General features: G+C 34.8%; 2 protein-coding genes, 1 long non-coding RNA gene and 1 pseudogene across 4 annotated transcripts; 2 read left to right on the forward strand and 2 right to left on the reverse strand.

Moving 5' to 3' along the window:
• The first annotated feature begins 1,655 nt into the window (after positions 1-1,655).
• LOC124827392 (dehydration-responsive element-binding protein 1B pseudogene) lies at positions 1,656-2,489 on the forward strand (annotated as a pseudogene).
• A 2,331-nt stretch (positions 2,490-4,820) lies between these two features.
• LOC148193896 (uncharacterized) lies at positions 4,821-8,447 on the reverse strand. The gene is made up of 4 exons (XM_088097808.1): positions 7,797-8,447; positions 7,256-7,321; positions 7,072-7,157; positions 4,821-5,243 (listed from the first exon to the last, which is right to left on the reverse strand). The coding sequence occupies exons 1-2, from the start codon at positions 8,410-8,412 to the stop codon at positions 7,314-7,316; spliced, it is 624 nt and encodes a 207-aa protein (XP_087953934.1). The 5' UTR covers positions 8,413-8,447; the 3' UTR covers positions 4,821-5,243; positions 7,072-7,157; positions 7,256-7,313.
• Positions 8,448-8,758: 311 nt separating this feature from the next.
• LOC148193897 (uncharacterized) lies at positions 8,759-15,151 on the reverse strand. The gene is made up of 6 exons (XM_088096430.1): positions 14,979-15,151; positions 14,795-14,880; positions 11,109-12,965; positions 9,723-9,995; positions 9,113-9,194; positions 8,759-8,763 (listed from the first exon to the last, which is right to left on the reverse strand). The coding sequence occupies exons 3-6, from the start codon at positions 12,372-12,374 to the stop codon at positions 8,759-8,761; spliced, it is 1,626 nt and encodes a 541-aa protein (XP_087952556.1). The 5' UTR covers positions 12,375-12,965; positions 14,795-14,880; positions 14,979-15,151.
• Positions 15,152-15,481: 330 nt separating this feature from the next.
• On the forward strand, positions 15,482-20,193 carry LOC148193898 (uncharacterized). 2 transcript variants are annotated; one of them, XR_015781508.1, is made up of 3 exons: positions 15,482-15,763; positions 16,838-17,092; positions 18,292-20,193. It is a non-coding gene; the product is annotated as an uncharacterized LOC148193898 (long non-coding RNA). The 2 variants fall into 2 exon arrangements; XR_015781509.1 differs by having other exon boundaries at positions 16,878-17,092.
• The last annotated feature ends 4,362 nt before the right edge of the window (positions 20,194-24,555 follow it).

Below are 24,555 nucleotides of genomic sequence, written 5' to 3' on the forward strand. Positions count from 1 at the left end.
CAAGTTTTAGACTATAATTCAAGTGTGTTTGGGTGCCAATATCATAGAACACTTGCTGTTTTAGAGTAGATTTTGTTATTTGATTAAGTGACTTGGAAAAATGCCCTTGATGCAATTCTAAGTTCACAATTGAACTTTGTAATAGCTTAAAACAGTGGATTAGTGTGAAAGTGTGTCAAGGGGTTCCAAGTGTTACTTGCACTTTCACTTAGGAGTGTCTAGCATTTCTATTTGCATTTACATTTATATTATTTTGCTTGACTTCTTGAATGCTGGCTTTGTTTTAAGTCTCTGTGATATTTAGGATAACATAGCATATTAGTCTAACCCTCCTTTGGTTTAGGAACATTTTAATTTGCATTTGAAAAAGCTTTTTGAAAGATTTTTACTTAGAAGCTTAGGTAAAGATAATCCGAGAAAACTCTGGCTAGGAAGTGGTTCTTAAGCTTGTCCATTTGTGACTCACTTTTCTTCCCTGGGAGCTACTTAAAGAAACTTTACCTTTAGTTTCTCTTTAGAAATCCTTCAAGTAAAAAATATGAAAAGTTTATGAAAATCTCTTTCACCAGTTCTTGAAAAATTTGTGAAAACAATTTGTAACATTTCACAATTATGACTCAATCTAGTGTACAAGGTAGTGTGAGACCTGATATCATGCAACTAATGGAAGAATTCAATGGAACATAAACTTGGATGAATCAATGGAAAGATTAAAATGTACTTCTCTACTATTTATTTCACTTGTTTGGTTGTTTTTAAAAGCTCTTTGTGAGAGTCTTTATGAAACTCTTAAATTATCAAAGAGTTATCTATAAACCTTTTCATTACCACTAGGTTACAATAAGTTTGCAAAGTTTATATTGGATCTCTTTTCCAAAATTAATATTTTGTTCATTTAACACCTTTTACTAGGATATAATTTTTTAAATTATTTATAATATTTTTTTTTTCACTTATTATATTATTACAGTTTATACAATAAAATTTTAGGACAGAAAATCGTTGATGAAGCTAGAACAAAAATTGATTTTAGGATATATTTATTAAGTTAAAATGTTTGTTATTACTTTTTTATACTTTTAAATGAAGTGAATATATATATATATATATATATATATATATATATATATATATTAGTATATCCAGTTTTAGTGAAATTTTAGAGAAGAGTATATGATAGGTGTACATATGGCATGACTGATTTAATTTTTTACTTTAAAAAACACCTAAAAAAATAATGTAAAGATAATGAATTGAGGAGACTTTGTTTAAAAAAGACATTTTGAGTAGACTCATAAAAGTTGTAATAGACACTACTAGGCTGAAATCTCTTTTTGAAACACAACAATAACCAACATTTTTTATTCAGTTTCCCCACGTGTTTCTGTGCACCAAAGTTCAGAATCAGACACGTGCATCATAAAATATACTGGTCCAAACAATTTACGCACGCTTCTCACACCATCCTGGTGCCACAATGATACGTCGCTGTAGTTCTGTCACGTTCCGTGACAACGGTATCCTCTTGGGGCCGCAAGCAACCCGTAACATACCACACAAGTTCCCACCTCACTAATTTTTTCCCTCCCAGTATAAAATCACCCTCATTCAACACTTCTCTACGGTCACTAAACCTAATTCCTTACAACTACAGTGCCAACTTTTGGATTAACACTGTGCACAAATGCAGAAACGAAAAGCAGGGAGGAAGAAGTTCCATGAGACACGTCACCCGGTGTACAAAGGTGTGAGACAGAGGAACGGGAAATGGGTGTCTGAGTTACGACAACCTAATAACAAAAACGCACGCGTGTGGCTTGGAACCTTCGCACGCCCCGACATGGCTGCTGTTGCGTACGACGTTGCTGCTTTGGCTTTCAAGGGTGATAACGCTTCCTTGAACTTCCCTGACGCGATTTCTTCATTGCCGCATCTCAACTCGGCTACGTCCTCTGTCAAGACCATTCAGATTGCCGCGACAGAAGCAGCGGAGAAGCACTTTTCTTGTGCCGAGTTTCAAAAGCTGGGAGACTATCTTTCTTCAGAGGGAGGTTCTGGAAGCTTCTCTTGGGATGAAGATTGTTCGGAGCTGTCATCTGAAGAGAGTTCTAGAAAGTTCTTTTGGGATGAGGAAGAGGTGTTTAACATGCCGGAGTTGTTGAACAGCATGGCGGAAGCGTTGGTCATTACACCCCCTGCTTTGCAGAAAGGGTTCAATTGGGTTGGTGGGGAAACCACAGTAGATTTGACTCTGTGGCGAAACTGATGATCACTAGCGTAAATTCAAAAGTTTATGAAAGGCTGAGATTTGTTCAAAAGAACCAATCTTTGATGTACCATATTTCTGCATGTGATATCTTTCAAAAATAACTTCAAAATATTATTAGAATGAATGAGTTCTTTAGAATTCTGTATATAAGTTGTCTACTTCATGTAATTAATGTTGTTTAATCATTTCAAAATATATTTTTTCAAATTAAAATGGGAGATTTTGTGTGAATGGAAAATTAATTGGATTGGGTAAAAGGATTTTTAGGTATCCAATTTGAATTTTAAATGTTAGTTATATGTTAAATTTTATATGATTACAAAGGAATTACCAAAATAATTTTAGAATCCAAATTCATTTCTTCAACTGAGGATTCTTTTGGATTTAGTACATGCTTGCATAAAAGAAACTAAAAAGTAAAACAATAATAAATAAAACGAATTTTCTATTATTTAAATTAGCTTATTTATAAAATAATTTATAGCATTATTTTGTATTAGCTTATTTTTAAAAGTATAACTTAATTTAAACGTTTTTAAAGAAATTACTTGCTTTTATTTATTTATTTTTCATTATAAATATTTTAAGAAAAGTTTATGGAATTAAATGCTTATATCACAATCATGCTGAAAACCTAGCTACAAAAAAAAACGCATACGAACACGACACTTATCATTTACACTTCGGCTGACCTAATGACGTAATTGGATATGTCATTTCCCATGGCAATTGTTTGAAGATAATTCACATTAGTCTTTAGTTTTCAGTTTTGGATGAATTAAATTATTATAAAATTAAACTAAATTTTGAATAGTTTAATAAAATAAAATTAAATCATATGATTATTAAGATGAAATATTCTTTTAATTGTTTAGAATAAGTTATTTAAATATCATAAGTTATAAATCAATTTGTTCTAAAAATATAATTTTATTTTTGAATGATTTAATTTTAAAAAATTAATTAAAACAATAATTTAATTAATCTTTTTTTATATATATAAAAGTTTGGTTTTTGTTTTTACATAATTCAGTTTGGTAGAAATAGCGCTGACTCACCCTCGGATTAAAACTCGCACTGTTTGGTCTTACAGTTAGTTGATGCGGGTTCTCAAGAGTGAATGACGACCACATAATATATGTAATGAAATTAAACGGCAAGGTATGGAAACAGTTAGAAGGATTTTATGATAAGCTTCATACATTTCTTAAGAAAATTTAAAAATGTAAATTTATTAGAAATATTATTTAAGTGTTTCTGAACTGAGTTGCTCACAAGCTGCTATGGGAAAGATATGAGAATCTAATTTCTTTTAATAAAAAACTTTTAATTTGAGAAAAGTATTATGTCATTCTTATAATATCATTTAATACAGTAAATAGTTATATCTACTGAAAATACGATACTTAATTAGCAAATAATTTAGAAAGATGTTTATAAGTTGTTTGTTGATTAAAATTAATAAATAATGATTAAAAAATAAAAATTATCATAAATAGTATGATTTTATATTATTTAAGATTATTGATGATTTATTTTTGTTATAGATATAAGTTTTTTATGCTAGAATTGTTTAAGTTCTTAAAGATAATTTGTTATGTATTCTTTTTGTGTATGAATTTGATTTGGTTGTCATATTTTTTTTTATAACAAATTATTAGTGTACTTTAAGATGAGATGTTATAGTACATAATACTTAACATTAGTTTTATAAAAAAAAAGACTTATAATTAAAAAATAAAACAACTTTAATAATATTTATAACAAACTAAACCAATTTTAATATATTTCAAGGGTAATAATTTTTATGATTCCTTTCTATGATTCTAAGACATAATAAAGATTATGTTTATACTAAATGTCCCCTTAAATAACGTAAAATAAAGTTACTTATACATACATAACTTCTATTTATTTGTTTTATAACCACTAGAACTAAAAATAATCTAAAAAAAAGAATAAAGGAAAAGAAAATAAAGGAAAACTAATTATAATATATTTATTTATGGTAAGATATAAATATTATATATGCCCCGAGCAAAATTTATATCTTAAAATTCATTAGTTACAAAGAGTGATGCGGTAAATATGAGAAATTTTTTTATACTAATTACAATCAAATTATAAAGATTTTTTTAACTGTTGCAATTAGAACATGTCGATTTTTTTATATATGTTAAACCTAAAATCGGTATAAAATTAGCGTAGTGGCAGAAATGTAATATTTGAAAACTTTTTCTATACATACAGACAGGTTAAACAATATAACCAATATAGATTATTCAATTCTGATTTACCCTAGATCTCCTTTCGGCTTCACTTTCTCTATTATTCAATTCTTCTCCTTCGTTCTCATTTTCGTTTTGGCGCTACACATCCTTTCTCTTGTATGTTTTTTGTCATTGTTCTCGTTCACTATTTGCTATCGTCATGGTGGTTGAGTGAAGTTATTGTTCATCGTTGCTTATTGCCATTGTTGGTTCAAGCTCTTGTTGTTGTGGTGGCGGGTCAACCTTTAATTGTCATTATTGGTTGATGTAACATCCCAAAATAATGATAATTACCATTAACCAGAACTGATCACATTTACAGAGATAAACAGTGCAGTCTTAAGAATATTACAGTAGCTCAGAATTTTAAAACTTAACATACAGCACGTACAGTAAAATCTGCAGTGTTCAGAATTCATAAAAAAATAAACAGAAACCAGTTCTGATTATCCATTCTGTAGAATTTAAATACAGAATATCAAAATACAGTCCAGCACTTGACAGAATTCCAAATTTTCAGATAAATACAAAACAGATCTGCAGAACTATATATATATACAACTGCCAAAAATACTGCACAACACACTAGACTAAAACTGCTACGGAATCGCGCCTCTACTGTTCAGCTTTTACTTCAACTTCAACCAGGTTTGCATCTTCCAAATTTTCTTCTTCCAGTAATACTTCAAGAGATGCATCACCCTCTGCTCACATCCACAACGGATGATCATTGCATTTTGACAAGACGGATTATACATGGACAGTAAACAGCACCAGGAAAATTGCAAGGGTAAGCTTATATTGTTTAATTAATACAACATACATACAGTTCACAATTTAATTCACAGATACATCAAACAACTTAATCATAAAATTTAACATATAAATCTATATAAAACAGACTGTACTGAACTGTATGAACCATGTAGTTACAGGCGTCCTTGCACCCAAGTGGTGTGGTAGCCGGGATATACCTAATCAGCTTCCACATGCGGTTAATCCTTCGCCCCTGCTAAGTGAGGGATACGAATGACCTCCACTTGAGGTTAATCATTCGCCCCTGCTAAGTGAGGGATACGAATGACCTCCTGCCATTCCCACGCATGACTACCCCCTTCTACGTGAAGATGAGCATCACGGAATATCAGGATGGACCAAGCCATCAGTAACTTGTCCATGTTCATACTTTACAAATTTAGCATTTAATACAACTGAGAAGCTCCTCCATGGAACGCTCATTCAAGTTCAAAATCATATAATCATATCATGTCGTGTTCAACCATCATATCCTTTCATAATTATAATATCTCCATTCTGTATTTCACTCTCTTAATATTAACGTCATGCATTCTTTAATCAAATAAAATGAACTTATCACAGAACCTTTGATTTCACGTTTCTGAACAAAAGAAACGAGTCATTTATTCACTTAATATGCTTCAACTCTTGATAATTTGAAAATACTGATCTTTAGAAGAGATGAATAATACATTGAAAGATTTTAAGTGTAAAGAATCTAGATAGAACCCAAGGAATAAAACCAGTGATAAGTGTTTAGATACACCAGCAATATAATTGATTTCAGAAGAACAGCACTGGCAGTCCAAGTACGAACGTAATTTAACAATTTGGACGAACGCCAGTTATGTTCGCTCAAAATTCAATAATAGGGACGAGCGTTCAGTTTAGAAACCGAACCCCGCTTTGGAACGAACGCTAAGTCAATGACCGAGCACAATCAGAACGAACGTTGGTATAAACCGAACGTTGGGTAGGACGAACGTTTAGGTATATGACCGAACACCAGTTATGAACGAACGTTCAATATAGAAACGAACGCTCTGTAGACGAACGTTCAACAGAAGGTCGAACTTCATTTAGGACGAACGTTATTAAGGACGGACGCTCTACTTAAGGCCGAACGTCACTCATTTATAAAGTTTTAAATATTTAAATATTACTGAGCTAGACGAACGCTCAGATCATCAACTAGGGACGCTCATTCTCGGGCAGAATTCTTTCCAAATGAAAGAATTCTAGTCTAAGTAAGCTTAACTGAAAACCGAACGGTTTAAGACCGTACAGGGACGAACGTCCTTTATCAGTACAGAGACCAGATTTCTCAACTCTTAACAGAATTTTCCAGATTTCGATTTTTATGACTTGACAACTTTCCTTTCAGATTTAATACATCAAATCATACAGATTTCAACATTTGGATCATTCCAAATATACAATCACCATACTCCATTTATACAGAATCAAATCAATATACATTTAAATCAAAAATCAGCAACAACATATATAATACAATTAAGCAGTGTTCATTCATGACAGATTCAATCGATCTAATCATTCCAACTCTATAACATTCACACATCTTTCATGCGTATCCAAAACAACATGCAAATGAACCAGAATTTATATCTCATATCAGTAAACGTTCATAAGGCTCAAATATCAGATTTCATATACATGCAACTCAGATTATAAAATCAAGCAGTATGAATTAAACATATAAGCTTCCCTTACCCGGATTGAAGTTCCAACTTGTCCTAGATGAAAATGGCTTTATCCAACTATGCTTCTATTATATTCTTGATTCTTCCAAAACAAATCTAATCAAAAATTGCAGAACTCTGAGACTACATACTTGCATGCACTAAAACTCTATTCTTCCAGAAACCTAAGAACGAAATACAGTAAGAAGGCTTACCAGATTGGATTCAGTTTCTGTTTGGTCCAAAATGGAGATCACAGCAGTACTAACATTCCTATGGTGCTGCAATTGTGATCAGAGAGGAAACGTGAGTTTTCTGATAGAGAGAAGTTAAGGATTCTTAGAGAGAAATTTGGAGAAAATGAAGAGTTTGGTTTTCTGAGGAAGAAGAATGAGTGTGCAGGTGAAAGGGTTCTCAGAAAACTTTGGTTTTGTTAAAGTAACGTTTGCTTGAACAAACATGTCCAAGACTGACACCTGCATACTAAATTCTGATTTGTAAGTTTCTAACGTGACAAGTGGCAGGTGTGCATGTAAGGAGTGGTGCGTTTTTAATGTTGCAGAGAATGATGGTGGTTCAGTTTTCTGTGCATTGCAGAGGTGAAAATCAGAGTTGAAAGTGGGTTTTTAATTACCCGCAACAGTGACGTGGTGTGTGTGTTAGTGGTGTGATGTCAGGATTAAATTTGCTAATTATCCAGGGTCTCACATTCTCCCTAACTACAAAAATTTTCGTCCTCGAAAATTCAGAATTTACCTATGAATAAGTGTGGATATAAGTCCCTCATTGCACTCTCCACCTCCCACGTTGAATCTCCATTCTTGGCATCCCACACTACCTTCACCAATCGAACATCCTTCCTCTTGTGTAATTTAGTGCGAACATCATCAATGCGGATTGGTTGCAACTCCAGCGTTCGATCAGGTTGTAGTTGAATGTCTTCCAGTTCTAAAACATGAGAGGGATTGGCTATATACTTTCTGAGTTGAGACACATGGAAAACAGGATGAAGGTTTGATAGTTGAGGAGGCAAAGCAAGCTCATAAGCTACTGGTCCAATCTTCTTCAGAATTTGATACGGTCCTATGAACTTGGGAGACAGCTTCTTTGGACGAACAACTCTTCCCACTCCAGTGATTGGATTCAACCTTAAAAATACATGGTCTCCTGCTGCAAACTCCAAGGGTCTTCTCCTCCTATCTGCATAAGATTTCTGTCTGCTCAAGGATGTCTTCAATCTGTCCCGAATCAATTTCACTTTATCAGTAGTTTGCTGGATAAGTTCTGGTCCAGTTAGCACATTCTCTCCTTCCTGAAACCAGCAAAGTGGCGTTCTGCACTTCCTTCCATAGAGAGCTTCAAAAGGCGCCATACCAATGCTAGACTGGAAACTGTTATTGTATGTGAATTCCACAGTGGCAAGACCTCATCCCATGCGCCTAAATGGTCCAGGACACACGTCCTAAGCAAATCTTCTAACGTCTGGATGGTCCTTTCAGATTGGCCATCTGTTTGCGGATGATACGCAGAACTCATCTGTAGCTTGCTTCCCAATTCACCTTGTAAAGATTGCCAAAACCGAGATGTGAATCTCGTGTCTCGGTCAGAAACTATGCTTGAAGGCACTCCATGAAGACGCACTATCTCCTTGATGTACAGCTTAGCCAAATTTGTCATTGACATCTTCAAATTCACGGCTAAGAAGTGGGCGCTCTTAGTTAATCTGTCCACAATTACCCAGATTGAATCGTGATTCTTGACTGTGCGTGGCAGATGAGTCACAAAGTCCATGGAAATGCTGTCCCACTTCCATTCAGGAATCTCCAATTGTTGAAGCAATCCACCTGGACGTTGGTGTTCAGCCTTGGCGCGTTGACAGGTTAAGCAAGATGCCACAAAGCGTGCAACATCACTCTTCATTCCCGGCCACCAGAAAGATTTCCTAAGATCTTGATACATCTTAGTCATACCGGGGTGTATGCTAAGACGACTATGATGAGCTTCTTCCAATATAATACGTTTCAGCTCTCCATCATTGGGAATGCAAGTTCTTCCCAAATAACGCAACATACCATCCGTTCCAGCATTAAACTCCTTAGCTTTTTCTGAACCGAGTGCATCAAATATCTTCAACAGTTCTTCATCCTCACGTTGCTTCATCCAGATTCTGTCAAACACATCACTAGAAATTCTAAGATTACAGCACCTTATTACGTTCTCTCCTAATTCAAATTGTAATCTTAGATCTCTAAAATTCTCCACCAAGTTCAGCTCCTTCACCATCATCAATGAGACTTGTACTGTATTCCTGCTTAGGGCGTCTGCCACTACGTTGGCTTTCCCAGGGTGATATAGCAGTTCAAAATCATAATCTTTTAAAAATTCCAGCCAACGTCTTTGCCTCATATTCAGCTCCCTCTGATCAAACAAATATTTGAGGCTCTTGTGATCACTAAAGACTTGGAACGTTGATCCGTATAAATAGTGCCTCCAAATCTTTAGTGCAAAAACGACAGCTGCCAACTCCAGGTCGTGTGTGGGATAATTGCGTTCATGAATCTTCAACTGGCGAGACGCGTACGCTACTGCACGTCTCTCTTGCATGAGCACACAGCCCAAACCTTGGTGAGATGCGTCACAGTACACTTCAAATGGCTTGGACGTGTCTGGAATAATCAAAACTGGCGCGCTCGTCAATTTCATCTTCAGCTCCTGGAACCGTTCCTCACACAGATCAGTCCAAGCGAATGGCTGATCCTTTCTAGTCAATCTAGTAAGAGGAGCCACTATCTTGGCGAACCCCTCTATGAAACGTCTGTAATAACCAGCCAGCCCCACAAAACTCCTCACTTCAGTGACTGAACGCGGGCTCTTCCAATCTAACACTGCTTGCACTTTAGAGGGATCTACTGAAATACCTTCAGACGATATCACATGCCCCAGAAACTGCACCTCCTTTAACCAGAATTCACACTTGGACAGCTTTGCGTACAACTCTTTCTCCCTCAACACGGTTAGTACTGTTCTCAAGTGTTCTTCATGTTCAGCATTGGTTTTGGAGTAGATGAGAATATCATCTATGAACACAACTACAAATTTATCCAAATAGGGTCTAAATATCCGGTTCATGTAATCCATGAAGATGGCTGGAGCGTTCGTTACTCCAAATGGCATTACCACGTACTCATAATGCCCATAACGTGATCTGAATGCTGTCTTCTGGATGTCGTCCTCCTTAACCCTTATCTGGTGATATCCTGAACGCAAATCAATCTTAGAAAATACTGTTGCTCCATGCAGCTGATCCAACAAATCATCTATTCTTGGCAACGGGTATTTGTTCTTGATGGTCAGCTTGTTTAATTGCCTGTAATCTATACATAACCGAGAGCTGCCATCTTTCTTTTTCACCAAGAGTACCGGAGCTCCCCATGGTGATACGCTCGGTCTAATGAATTTCTTCTCCATAAGCTCTTCAATTTGCTTCTTGAGTTCAACCAACTCTGCAGGTGCCATTCGGTAAGGTTGAACAGATATAGGAGCTGCCGTTGTCACCAAATCAATGGTGAATTCGACTTCTCTAACAGGAGGCAATCCTGGTATCTCTTCTGGAAAAACGTCCAGAAATTCACTCACCACTGCTCGTTCCGTACTGCTCTCATTGGACGTCCGTGCTTCCGTCAACCCTCCTAACTCCTTGTCTTCATGTGTCATAATGAGAAAACAGCTTGCACCTTCCATTATATCCTCCCTTAACTGACCGAATGTAACTCCCACACATTCTTCATCATCTTCAGGAAACACTAATTCCTTCTTGCCACAATCTATAATAATATGGTTGGTAGCCAACCAATCCATTCCTAGAATTATTTCCAAGTCCTTCAAAGGTAAACAGATTAAGTTCACCTTATAACTATGCCCCTCAACCACAATAGGACATCTAATGCACACGGTAGATGTTCTAAGCTCTCCAGCCGCTGGTGTTGATACCACCAAGTCAAACTGCAGATCTCTCTCTACTATTCCCAGCTTTTCAACACACGCCTTCGAGATGAAGGAGTGCGTTGCCCCAGAGTCAAACAGCACACAACAAGGCACTCCAAACAACAAGCATTCACCAGTTATAAGATTACCTGCGTTCTCTGCTTCCGCTCCAGTGATAGCGTACACTCTCCCCACTGCTTGTGCACGTCCACCCCGTGGCTGATTTCTGCCAGTGTTTGGTGGTCTCATCACTGCTCTTCCACTCATGTTACACTCGTTCTCCACGTGCCCATTTCGTCCACATCTGTTACAGTGCTTTCCTCCTACCAGTTGAGGGCAGGATGAACGGTAATGCGGCCCTCCACAGTGAAAGCAAGTTACACTGCCTTGTCCAGCTTGTCCTACAGGAACCAGTGCTTGAGAACCACTTGTATTGGCTGATTGATTTGGACGAGCGTAAGGTAGTCTCCTCTGAACAGAACTTCCCCTGGACACAATTGGTCCCCTACTAACTTGCGGTTGTTTCTTCTGTCGTTCAACCTCTGCCATATTTTTCTCCAATACCTTAGCTCGCTCAACCATACTGGGAAAAGACCGGATACATAAGCTGGATATCAACACCTTCAAATCACTCCTCAATCCGTTCTCAAACTTCCTACACTGCCATTCTTCATTGGCTGCCATCGTATAGAACCGAACAAGGTGCTTGAACTTGTTGGTATACTCTGAAACTGTCATCCCACCTTGAACTAGTTGTAAAAACTCCACTTCCTTCGCAAACCGTACGCTGTCAGGAAAGTACTCCTCGTAAAATTTACCACGAAATACTTCCCAAGTGACAGGACGTTGAGCTTCTATCAGAATAGCTCTTGTGCTCGCCCACCAGTGGCTTGCTTCCCCAGTCAGTAAATATTCTGTGTAAGCCAACCTATTCTCGTCCGGACACCTCTTTGCATTGAAAATTCTCTCCATGTCTCCTAGCCACTGATCCGCCTCATCAGGGAGGCCCTTTCCATTGAATTTAGCTGGATGATGCTGGAGGAAACTCTCCAAACTCCATTCAGCGTTTGGTTGAGCAGCGTGTGGAGTGGCGTTTGAAGAGGATGCTCCAGGCGTACCTCTAGTGGCAGCAAGGATGTCCATCAATTGTCTCTGTGTGTTTTCAGCAGTAACACGTGAGGCTTCTAAACCCTGCATGGCTGCCTGATTCTGCTGCATCAGGGTGGTGTTCTGTTCCATAAGGGTGGTATTTTGTCGTTGGAGTCTCTCAATAACGTCCTCCAACAATCTAGAGCGGTTGGAAGTATCAGGTTCATTCGGTTGAGGAGGGGGAGGCAATCTAGGTGCCATTAGTTCTCTGGATACAGAGAAAACGAGCGTTAGTTATGTCCAAGAGTTAAATAATAATAACTCATTAAACATATAATAAGCACACAGCAAAACACAGTGCACTCATAACCCTACAGTGTCCTTAAGAGAACAAAACTGCTCTGATACCACTAATGTAACATCCCAAAATAATGATAATTACCATTAACCAGAACTGATCACATTTACAGAGATAAACAGTGCAGTCTTAAGAATATTACAGTAGCTCAGAATTTTAAAACTTAACATACAGCACGTACAGTAAAATCTGCAGTGTTCAGAATTCATAAAAAAATAAACAGAAACCAGTTCTGATTATCCATTCTGTAGAATTTAAATACAGAATATCAAAATACAGTCCAGCACTTGACAGAATTCCAAATTTTCAGATAAATACAAAACAGATCTGCAGAACTATATATATATACAACTGCCAAAAATACTGCACAACACACTAGACTAAAACTGCTACGGAATCGCGCCTCTACTGTTCAGCTTTTACTTCAACTTCAACCAGGTTTGCATCTTCCAAATTTTCTTCTTCCAGTAATACTTCAAGAGATGCATCACCCTCTGCTCACATCCACAACGGATGATCATTGCATTTTGACAAGACGGATTATACATGGACAGTAAACAGTACCAGGAAAATTGCAAGGGTAAGCTTATATTGTTTAATTAATACAACATACATACAGTTCACAATTTAATTCACAGATACATCAAACAACTTAATCATAAAATTTAACATATAAATCTATATAAAACAGACTGTACTGAACTGTATGAACCATGTAGTTACAGGCGTCCTTGCACCCAAGTGGTGTGGTAGCCGGGATATACCTAATCAGCTTCCACATGCGGTTAATCCTTCGCCCCTGCTAAGTGAGGGATACGAATGACCTCCACTTGAGGTTAATCATTCGCCCCTGCTAAGTGAGGGATACGAATGACCTCCTGCCATTCCCACGCATGACTACCCCCTTCTACGTGAAGATGAGCATCACGGAATATCAGGATGGACCAAGCCATCAGTAACTTGTCCATGTTCATACTTTACAAATTTAGCATTTAATACAACTGAGAAGCTCCTCCATGGAACGCTCATTCAAGTTCAAAATCATATAATCATATCATGTCGTGTTCAACCATCATATCCTTTCATAATTATAATATCTCCATTCTGTATTTCACTCTCTTAATATTAACGTCATGCATTCTTTAATCAAATAAAATGAACTTATCACAGAACCTTTGATTTCACGTTTCTGAACAAAAGAAACGAGTCATTTATTCACTTAATATGCTTCAACTCTTGATAATTTGAAAATACTGATCTTTAGAAGAGATGAATAATACATTGAAAGATTTTAAGTGTAAAGAATCTAGATAGAACCCAAGGAATAAAACCAGTGATAAGTGTTTAGATACACCAGCAATATAATTGATTTCAGAAGAACAGCACTGGCAGTCCAAGTACGAACGTAATTTAACAATTTGGACGAACGCCAGTTATGTTCGCTCAAAATTCAATAATAGGGACGAGCGTTCAGTTTAGAAACCGAACCCCGCTTTGGAACGAACGCTAAGTCAATGACCGAGCACAATCAGAACGAACGGTGGTATAAACCGAACGTTGGGTAGGACGAACGTTTAGGTATATGACCGAACACCAGTTATGAACGAACGTTCAATATAGAAACGAACGCTCTGTAGACGAACGTTCAACAGAAGGTCGAACTTCATTTAGGACGAACGTTATTAAGGACGGACGCTCTACTTAAGGCCGAACGTCACTCATTTATAAAGTTTTAAATATTTAAATATTACTGAGCTAGACGAACGCTCAGATCATCAACTAGGGACGCTCATTCTCGGGCAGAATTCTTTCCAAATGAAAGAATTCTAGTCTAAGTAAGCTTAACTGAAAACCGAACGGTTTAAGACCGTACAGGGACGAACGTCCTTTATCAGTACAGAGACCAGATTTCTCAACTCTTAACAGAATTTTCCAGATTTCGATTTTTATGAACTTGACAACTTTCCTTTCAGATTTAATACATCAAATCATACAGATTTCAACATTTGGATCATTCCAAATATACAATCACCATACTCCATTTATACAGAATCAAATCAATATACATTTAAATCAAAAATCAGCAACAACATATATAATACAATTAAGCAGTGTTCATTCATGACAGATTCAATCGATCTAATCATTCCAATTCTATAACATTCACACATCTTTCATGCGTATCCAAAACAACATGCAAATGAACCAGAATTTATATCTCATATCAGTAAACGTTCATAAGGCTCAAATATCAGATTTCATATACATGCAACTCAGATTATAAAATCAAGCAGTATGAATTAAACATATAAGCTTCCCTTACCCGGATTGAAGTTCCAACTTGTCCTAGATGAAAATGGCTTTATCCAACTATGCTTCTATTATATTCTTGATTCTTCCAAAACAAATCTAATCAAAAATTGCAGAACTCTGAGACTACATACTTGCATGCACTAAAACTCTATTCTTCCAGAAACCTAAGAACGAAATACAGTAAGAAGGCTTACCAGATTGGATTCAGTTTCTGTTTGGTCCAAAATGGAGATCACAGCAGTACTAACATTCCTATGGTGCTGCAATTGTGATCAGAGAGGAAACGTGAGTTTTCTGATAGAGAGAAGTTAAGGATTCTTAGAGAGAAATTTGGAGAAAATGAAGAGTTTGGTTTTCTGAGGAAGAAGATGAATGAGTGTGCAGGTGAAAGGGTTCTCAGAAAACTTTGGTTTTGTTAAAGTAACGTTTGCTTGAACAAACATGTCCAAGACTGACACCTGCATACTAAATTCTGATTTGTAAGTTTCTAACGTGACAAGTGGCAGGTGTGCATGTAAGGAGTGGTGCGTTTTTAATGTTGCAGAGAATGATGGTGGTTCAGTTTTCTGTGCATTGCAGAGGTGAAAATCAGAGTTGAAAGTGGGTTTTTAATTACCCGCAACAGTGACGTGGTGTGTGTGTTAGTGGTGTGATGTCAGGATTAAATTTGCTAATTATCCAGGGTCTCACAGTTGAAGTTATCGGCGTGGTGGGTGGGTGAAGCTCTTGTCTATTATTAATGAAGCCCTCGCCTGGTTGGTCCTCTAATGTTTCGTTGTCTTGGTGGGTTTGTAAGTTGTAGTGCGTGGTGTGCGTTTGGCCCTTCTCTAGTGGTGTGTTATGGTGTTTGACCGTTGTCGCGTGATGTGTTGGGTGTTCCAACTTTAGATACTACCATAACTGCTTGGTTAACTTGACAGGGCACCATTTCCTTTGCCCATAAGTTGATCTTGGAATTTCAGCTCCCGGACAAAAAAAGGTAAGTCATTTTATTCAATTACACTTGAATCCACATTTGGATGCATATATATATAATTTGTTTTGTAAGGAACATGTTTACTGGTTTAGTGTAGTTATTATACTTGCTGTGTTTTAAGTCCACTAGTTGAGTATAAATATTAGTTATCATGCATAATGTTTTGGGCTTGAACTTCTGTACTTGAAAACTTTTTCGGATGGTAAGTAAATTGAAAGTCACACTTTACTACGATTACATGTTGCACTCTCACACACTGTTGATACAAAGCTATTGCCTTAGTTCTACAATTTTTTTTGTTGCTTAAGCTATTATTCATTCAATGACAACCCTCTTTTCATGTTAACATTGAAGATTATTGTGAACAAGTCTTGTGCCATTGTTACTTAAATTTCTCTACAAACAGAGGACTTAACTAAGGTTCCCAGAATATCAAAAGATGTAAAGACCATGGTTATATCAGATGCAAAGGTTTTATAGAAATATGTTCCCTATTGTTTCTTGTCATGTTGGAAAGTCACATTCATAATTGACTCTAGGATTCAACCTCAAAAATATGGTACCTCACTCATTTGAATACCTAAATTTAACCATTTTATGGTTGTTTCATACGTGATGAATCCTTTTTGTTCATAAAATGGTTTTGGAAAACTTGTTCTTAAATGAAAATGAATTCTAAGAAATTGACGTACAAGCACAACGAAACACCTATATAATGAAGATGTTATAATTATCATTTTATGTTCCCTTTTGCTTCATTTTTATTTGCATTTATTTTGATTGGATTTCCAGTTTCTTCATCTACCTTTGTCTTAACCATTCAAGGAATATTCAAAAGATATCTACTACTCTTAAATGAAAAAGTTATGTAGCCTTTATCTTACTACATAATTGGGAGATCATTAACCTGAAGTCTAGAAGAACTAGTGACATATCGTTCTTGTGTGTACTAAAAATCATGGCACAACTTCATGCATTCAAGTATAGTGATTCATAACCAACACATACAGTCACACACACATGAATATTACAATAATTACATGAACTCAAATTCTGTAGTTGAGCAATTGTGTTTAGGTTGTTGAAGCCTAATATATGGTTTCTACCTCCATGGTAGTGGGGGTGCCACCAAGAGGATGACTGCCAGAATTGGAAACCAAAGTGATAAAATGTCAAATATATCAAAGGCTATAAGAGCAGAGGTCAAGTTCTCCTGATGTCCATCATTGTTACTGATGTATCCAAGGTCCAAATATGCAAACTCTTTGTTGATGAAACAGTCAAATACTTTGGAAGTCGCGTGTCAGTAGAAGAAGCTACTCACATTATAGTGTAAATTTTTGTTTGTTGTTTCATTTCTATTCTTTTGTTTATAGTTAAAATTTGTAGATTTTGTGTTTCTGTGTAGTGGATCAACTAGTAAATAATGCAAGAATTAAAGGTAAGTAATAAAGTGTAATGCAAATTCTAAAAAGTTATAGAAAATCCTAAGATATACAAATTCTAGAAAGTTATAGAAAATCCTAAGATATACAAATTCTAGAATATTGTAGAAAAGCCTAGGAAGAAAAATAATCAAGAACATTCCACATAGGTAAAAATCTAGAACATTCTACATAAATTGTGGCTAACATTTTCTAGAATAATCTATGGATCTACAAATACCAATGTACTCTAACATTTGAAGTAAGACAACATTTAACACAACTAATACAACTACAAAATACTCTTCTTCCAACAACTACTTTCACATTCTACTATCTCAACATTTTTTCTATTTCATTAGTTATTCCTTTCACAATCTCAAAATATTAACAATGGTAGCAGAGATACATTCGATCATTTACTAGGCATAGATAAATTTTTCAACTATTTTAAAAGAACTATAATTCCATTCTATACTACTTTCAAAATATTTTCTCAAATCATGACTACTAACAATCAAACATCATCAATTCTAGTACCTAGACATTATAAAAGTGAGATTCACTATTCCAAAAGGCACCTCCACACTTACTATAACTTAAAAGGAATTAAAGGAAAACAAGCGTAAGAATTCAAAGGCTTTATGTTCTCTTCAACAGGCAATTGATGAGACAATATTCTTAACAAAAGAATTGTTGAGAAAATTTTAAGACTTTATGTAAACTTTAAGCTTAACTTAACCCCTACAAAGTCAACTGGTAAGGTGAGATTTCCACCTATTTATATATTCTAAATTGGTTTTATCTCTAGTCACACTTATATATTCTAAGTTGGCTTAATCTCTAGTCAATGTGTCACTTTCAACACTTTTTTTTTTAAATAATCATAAACCACAGCTTTCATAAACAAAAGAATATTGTCTTACAATTCGGGACTTCAACTCTCCAACATGCTAGTGATCAATTTTGAACAGCTAAATCAATTTTGCACACATTTCTTGTCTTTTTGTGACTCTTTTGATCCACGGCTTGGGACATGGGGCTTGCACATTGATCAGCTGTTTACATTCCCGACTCAATTCATATTTAACTAATTTCATGTTGCAGGCTCATCGTACTTCGATTACTGTAGCAAGACATTTGCTGAAATTGCACCACACCAAGATGATGTCATCCAGCAGAAACCAGAAAAGATGTGGCAACACCGATGACCATTGAAGAAAGGAACCGAGAAGGGGAAGACAAAAACAACACATCCACAATGTGCTATAATCCCACAGCAAAATAAATGGCCCGACTACAGAAGTGGCTGCTGTACCTGCAGCACGAGAGGATATACGCCGGGTCTTTGATCGGAATAAAACGCCTCAACCAAAACAACCTTAAAGAAGAAAGCACCGGCCCAAGGTCATAAAAGAAGGCCAACCAAAAAGAACAATCAAGAAAGCCGCTGCAGAGACTGTTCAATCTAAAGAAACCCAAGCTGACAAGAGGAAGGCGAGGAAAGGATTGAACACAACTTCTCCACAAACAGAAGTGACAGGAGAATGGACATCGGGGCCTAAATCAACTGTAAAGACATGTAAAAGGTCCTTGAGTTTTGGGAGCAAAGAGCAAGCAATAGACGATCCAGGACGCAGAGAAAATATGCTCTTTGCCAATGCCAGCAGCTCAAGGAATTGGGTGGCTGATCATAATGGACTTCAAGAGTGTCCAAATAACTCCATTGGCAGAGACGGTTGGAGCACAGGATGTGGATTACAAGCTGTCGGTTCTAAGACAAAAACAACCTGGTATTGAACAGGCAGATAATACCAGCATTAATCTGTTAGGATCACAATATAGTGACATGAATTTCCAAATGTTCAGAAGAAAAGGAGAAGCGTCAAGGGAGAATTTTAGAGGCGCCACATAAATCTTCTGTGACTGCCACCAAAGATTTCCAACCGGCAACATTCTTACAAGATGCCAGATCACATTCTTATATGTCAAGTCCCAAGTGCTAAGCTTCTGGTTCAGATTATACTGCAGCTGGAGTCCCAGTCTTCAGCTACAGAAAGAGCTATTCAGGACAAACATCAACCCCTTGAGTACACGTTATCCTTAGGGCAGAAGAGGCCGACCAAAAGAAGATCAAGAGCTTCTACAAGAACTGATGTTGGTCTAGCACATACTGCAAAGCAAATGTGTAGCTCTGACAGACGAACATTTGGTGATGCAGAACGGCTACAGACATGCATTGATGCTTTAGTTGCAGATTTGGGAGCATCACTCACAAAAAAGAAACGAACAGGAAAGAGAAGTTCTGTCAGTTATGCATCCTCCCTTTTTTTGTTTGCATTATCCAGCCAACATTACGAATAGTGACCAAATTTATCACAATTGTAACACTGAATTATTCTCTTATCAACATTCTTCTTGCCATATCTTCCTTTCCCTCTGTGCTAAGTTCCTCCCCTTTTATCACTGCCATTATTGGAGCATTCTTGTGAATTAGAGTCACCTATTCTGTCTCCATTTCTTCCTCCTCTGAATCTCCCTCTGCCATTATTGCAAATGCACCTTTTTCATTTTCCCTGCATTTCCATATGCCTGCTTCAACGTGTCGTAGGCTTGCTTTGCAGTGGCAGCTTTCAAGATCTTCTGAAAGATATTCACAAAGACAGATTTATTTAGCGACACCTCAGCCTTGCAATCCAGTCTCTTATTCACCATGTATATCTACCTCTCATCATCTGATGGATTCTTGGCAGGATCTTGGAAACTCACTTTCACAATTTCATCCACTTTTTGAAACCCATAGCCTTCATCCTTAAACGAGTACAATGGTTATGTTATTTTAGTTGTAAATAGAACCCTAGCTTAGTTGGATTACAATATTCGATCAGAATCTCCCTAGAGATTCTCTCTCCAAAGGCTAGTCAGTGATATTTTTATTAAAATCGAAAGTGGTGATATTTTATTTGAAAGACAAAAGATAACGATACTTTAACAATATTATTTACATTATTTATGTGTCATTATATAATTGGTTTTTGTTGATGTTTATGATTATTATTATTAATTATAAAATAATTTTGATTATATAATTGGTTTTTGTTGATGTTTATGATTATTATTATTAATTATAAAATAATTTTGAACTAATCACGCAACGACAATAGATATTAAAATATTGTCAAAAAATGTTTTCAAAATTATCATTCAAAATAAAATTTCTTCTTGTTGAACCTGTATCTCATCATGCAGAGTTTTATGGAAAATTAAAGTTTGATTTTTTTAATCAAACAATAAATGTCACCCTTTCAAAATATATCCAAATATATTAATATATAAGTTAAAATCGGTCAATTATGTAATTAGACACCATTTACATAGTATTCTATTTATAAAGGTAAAATCATAAATGTTAAATATATTTTTGATCTTAAAATTTAAAATTAAAATTTATTTATATTTTAAATTTTGATATATTTTAATTCTTAAATTTAAAAATAAAAAATAATAAATATAATAGTATTTTTAAATAAATTTTGATATATTTAATAATTAAAAATATATTTAATCTATTATAAAATAATTAGTTTTCAACAAAAATTAAATTTAAAAAAAAATAAACTTTAAATGTAGTTTAACATTTACAGTATTGATTTATAAAAAAAATTTACATTTATTTAGTGTAGGATTTATAACACACAAATTCATATCGATTCATATATATTAAAAGTATAGTAGTAAATAATAATAATAATACTCCAAATTGTGAATGTGATGATAAACTTAACCAATAATGTTAAGATAATTTTTGAATAATTTAATACTAGTTTAAAAAATAAATTTTAAATCTTACTCATACACTTATATAGTATAAATTTACTTTCACGAGGATCAAATAATATAGTTTCAACTTTACGAGGAATTATTGAAATAATGAGATCATGCCACAGCTCCCCGGCCCCCACAAAATATCAAGAGGCATAAACATCTCCGTCACAGAAAATGCCATTTTGAGTCCATTAACCATACGCAAGGGATGTCTTATTTCGTTATAAGGGTAATCCAAAGTAAAATGTTGTCATTTCACATTAATACTTTATAATAAGAGTATATAAACTGTCTTTTAATTACTAATGTTCACATTATAAATAGTGACACGTGTTTCTTAATTTTTATGATTTAGGATTTCATTTATAGTGGAATTTCCATAAGCGTAAATTAAACTATGTTGGGAGGAGAATAATAGCATAAGCACTATGATAATATTGATCACTGTTTCCAGCAATAAATAATTTATACAATATAATTGAAAAAAATAACTGATAAAGAACTTAATTTAATTTTTCTTTTTTAGATCCCACAAACTTAGCAATACTTCAGACAGAACCACTACAAAAGGGTCCAATTTGGCATTGCCCCTACAACTCTTTATCATTGCTGTAGGCATCAGGTTGGGCCTACATTCTGGATCAAGCCCACCATCATTGTCACTTGATATTCCCATCAACAGACTCACCGTCCACATAAAGGACAATTTGGAGCCCATCTTGTCAGTAGGCTATCCCAGTGCTCAAAATGTCATGATCTGTACCACAAGTTACTTTTATTATATGTGGTTTTATTTTCTTTTTCCATTTTAAAAAATTGGCTCCTCAATTCCTACAAAAGTGAAAGGTATTTAACTCTTTTGGAAAAATTATTATTTATCACTATAGAAAGTTTATTAATCAGATAAAAAATAATTAATCATTATCTATATCATCATCTATACTATTATATAGAAAGATTCTCTCGTTTGGTGTTTAATTGTCCTTTAAATATTTTTAAAATAAAATAATTATTTTAATAAATTTATCATCAAGAAATTTTTTTTAATTAACTTATTTTATTTTTTTTCTCTAAAATTCAACTATTGTTTTAAACTAAAATAACTATTTACAATAAAAAAAATTGAAAAAAACTAAAAATTACATAAAGAGGATTAATTTTGGTATCCATATTGTGTTTTCAAATTTATTCTTTAATTATTTTTTTAAATGAGATAATTATTTTATTAGTTTTACCCTTTAAGTATTTTTTAATTTATTTTTTATTTGACTAATTTCTTTCTTCTAAAATTTAACTATTCTTTTAAACTAAAATAACTATTGTAAAGACCTAGAAAATTGTATTTTAAAAGTGGTGGTGAGTTAAAAATAATGAGACTCTATTATTTTAATATTAAAAGGTTTTAATATAAAAGGAATTGTGATAAACGAATTTCATTATTTTAAAACACATAATCTCTCTAGAAACCATTTGTCTAGAGTTCTTTACCTTCTCTCTAAGGTTCTTGCACCGACTTCACCTGTTTAAAGATTAGAGACCATCTGTGTGATCTCCACGATGAGATGTTCAAGTCTGCCCGATCAGTTTCTAAAATAGAGTAAGTTAGTTTTCTACCATTTTCTCTAGTTTCACGTTCTTCAATGCTTGTAAAGTTTCTCTTTGTCACATGTATGGTTTGAACTTACTCTTAGGCTCTCTATTGATCAGTAGTTCTGATGGTATACCCTGATCAAGTTTTCGTGGTCTGTATGTGTTGTTTGGTCTCTTTGAGCTGAGGGACCATAGTTGGGTTCTTTAGAGCTAGTTGGAGTTTTAAGGGGTAAGGGAAGCTAATGTTACTTTATTTGTTTGATAGACGAGTTCTAATTAATGTTTGTATGGTGAATTATTGATTGCATTGTGAAATTGTATTGGATTGAAAATTTTAGTATGTTGAGTTGATTGTATATAATATGTGTTGATGTGAAAACTAATTTAATTGTGAGGTGTAATGTGATTTTAATGTAAAGTTTGTGTGTGATGAATTTAAAGATGTTAAATTGGGTGAAGTAGGAGCTTTCAAATTGTATAAAGCTTTGTTTACATTTCAGCAAAAGAAATAGATAGTTTTTAGGCTACAAAGGGATTTTGATAGGTGAAAAGTCAAAGGAAGGGTTATCTTGGTTAAACTGTGTTTTGGCAAGGGTCTATGGGTTGATTAAGATTTGTTTGAGTGTTATGACAACAAAATTCTAATGTAGAACTGGTTGGTCATCTCTTGAAAGTGTATTGTATGGTTTTTAGTTCATTTTAGGGGATTTCACTAGTGGTATTTTGATTTAGAAGGTCTGGACAAAATGTGAGGATTTTGGGGCTGTTATTAAGTCTATTAAGACTTTTGTAAGCTGTTAGTTGCAGAGAATTGGTGGTGAAAGGTGTAGAAAAATGTTTGATTGGTGTTAAGTTGTTAAGTGAGGTTGAGATAGCTAATTTGAGTTAGGAAGGTGTTTTCCAATATTTCTCATGGTTTCGAAGGTCATAAGAATCAGTAGAATATGGGGGAAAATGTCCAAGTTGAGATTTGATGTGTATTTATGAGAGGTTAGTAATTGTTCTGAAAAATTCCACTGCTCATGGAAAGATCCACAATCTGCTTGTGCACTTCTCTATTTTCACTTTCGCACTTCCTAAAGTAAATCCACAGGTTGTGAAAAAAATCACAACTCAATTGTTGAACTAGCTGGTTTTCAAGTTTTTTCCCTTGAGCTAAATCTACAGAGGAAATATTCACAACTAGGTTGTGGAACTTTCTAGTTTCAACTCTGCATCTTGGACATCAAATCTTTCCAAGTTGTGATTTTAACACTTAGAAATACTAATCTACAAGATAAACACAAAACCCAAATATATGATCTGAAACAAAGATTGTTGATATGGGAGCATTGTGATAGCTAAACCCAATCCCTATGGTAGTGGTTTTTGATAATGACAACACATTGATAATAAAAACACATGAATATGTACTGTGGTATATGTCATATGTTGTATGTGTTTATGATTATTGTGAAATATGTACATATTGTGATTGTCACATGTGTTAAACACATAAACTATGGTATATGTCATATGTTGTATGTGTTTATGATTATTGTGAAATATGTACATATTGTGATTGTCACATGTGGTGAACACATAATATGTTGATTGTTGCATACTGAGTTAGTGAAGTGATCATATCTATGTATGCATACTGTATGTTTTGGTGATAAGGAAATCAAGTGCACAAAAGCATATCTGAGTGGCTAAATCGATTACAGAGATGTGATAATCAATTCAGGTCTTTAGACAGCTTGTGTTTTTAAACTGAGGCAAAGCAACTTCTTTTGAATCGATTACATTAATTGATGAATCCATTAAAACACGAGTGTTTGCACATATCTTATTCAAATGAGCTGTGTTGTGAATTAGAAAGAAAAAGTTTTCAAAAATGTGCTAAGTGTTGAAGCTTAATTGATTACATGGATTATGTATTCAATTAAGTCTGTTATTGATTTGAAAATTGTTTCA

The sequence above is a fragment of the Vigna umbellata genome, chromosome 8, assembly GCF_029865625.1.
Source record: "Vigna umbellata cultivar VRB3 chromosome 8, Vumbellata_1.0, whole genome shotgun sequence".
Classification (NCBI taxonomy): Eukaryota; Viridiplantae; Streptophyta; class Magnoliopsida; order Fabales; family Fabaceae; genus Vigna; species Vigna umbellata.

What these genes read in the sequence shown, in the direction of transcription:
- LOC148193896 (XM_088097808.1), bottom strand. Translation starts at nt 8,412, where the DNA reads ATGGCGCCTTTTGAAGCTCTCTATGGAAGGAAGTGCAGAACGCCACTT.
- LOC148193897 (XM_088096430.1), bottom strand. Translation starts at nt 12,374, where the DNA reads ATGGCACCTAGATTGCCTCCCCCTCCTCAACCGAATGAACCTGATACT. An exon ending in GTGTGCTGTTTGACTCTGGG is followed by an intron (nt 9,996 to 11,108) that starts GCAACGCACTCC and finishes TTCTGGTTAAAG; the next exon opens with GAGGTGCAGTTTCTGGGGCA. An exon ending in TGAAATTGACGAGCGCGCCA is followed by an intron (nt 9,195 to 9,722) that starts GTTTTGATTATT and finishes ATCTGGATGAAG; the next exon opens with CAACGTGAGGATGAAGAACT.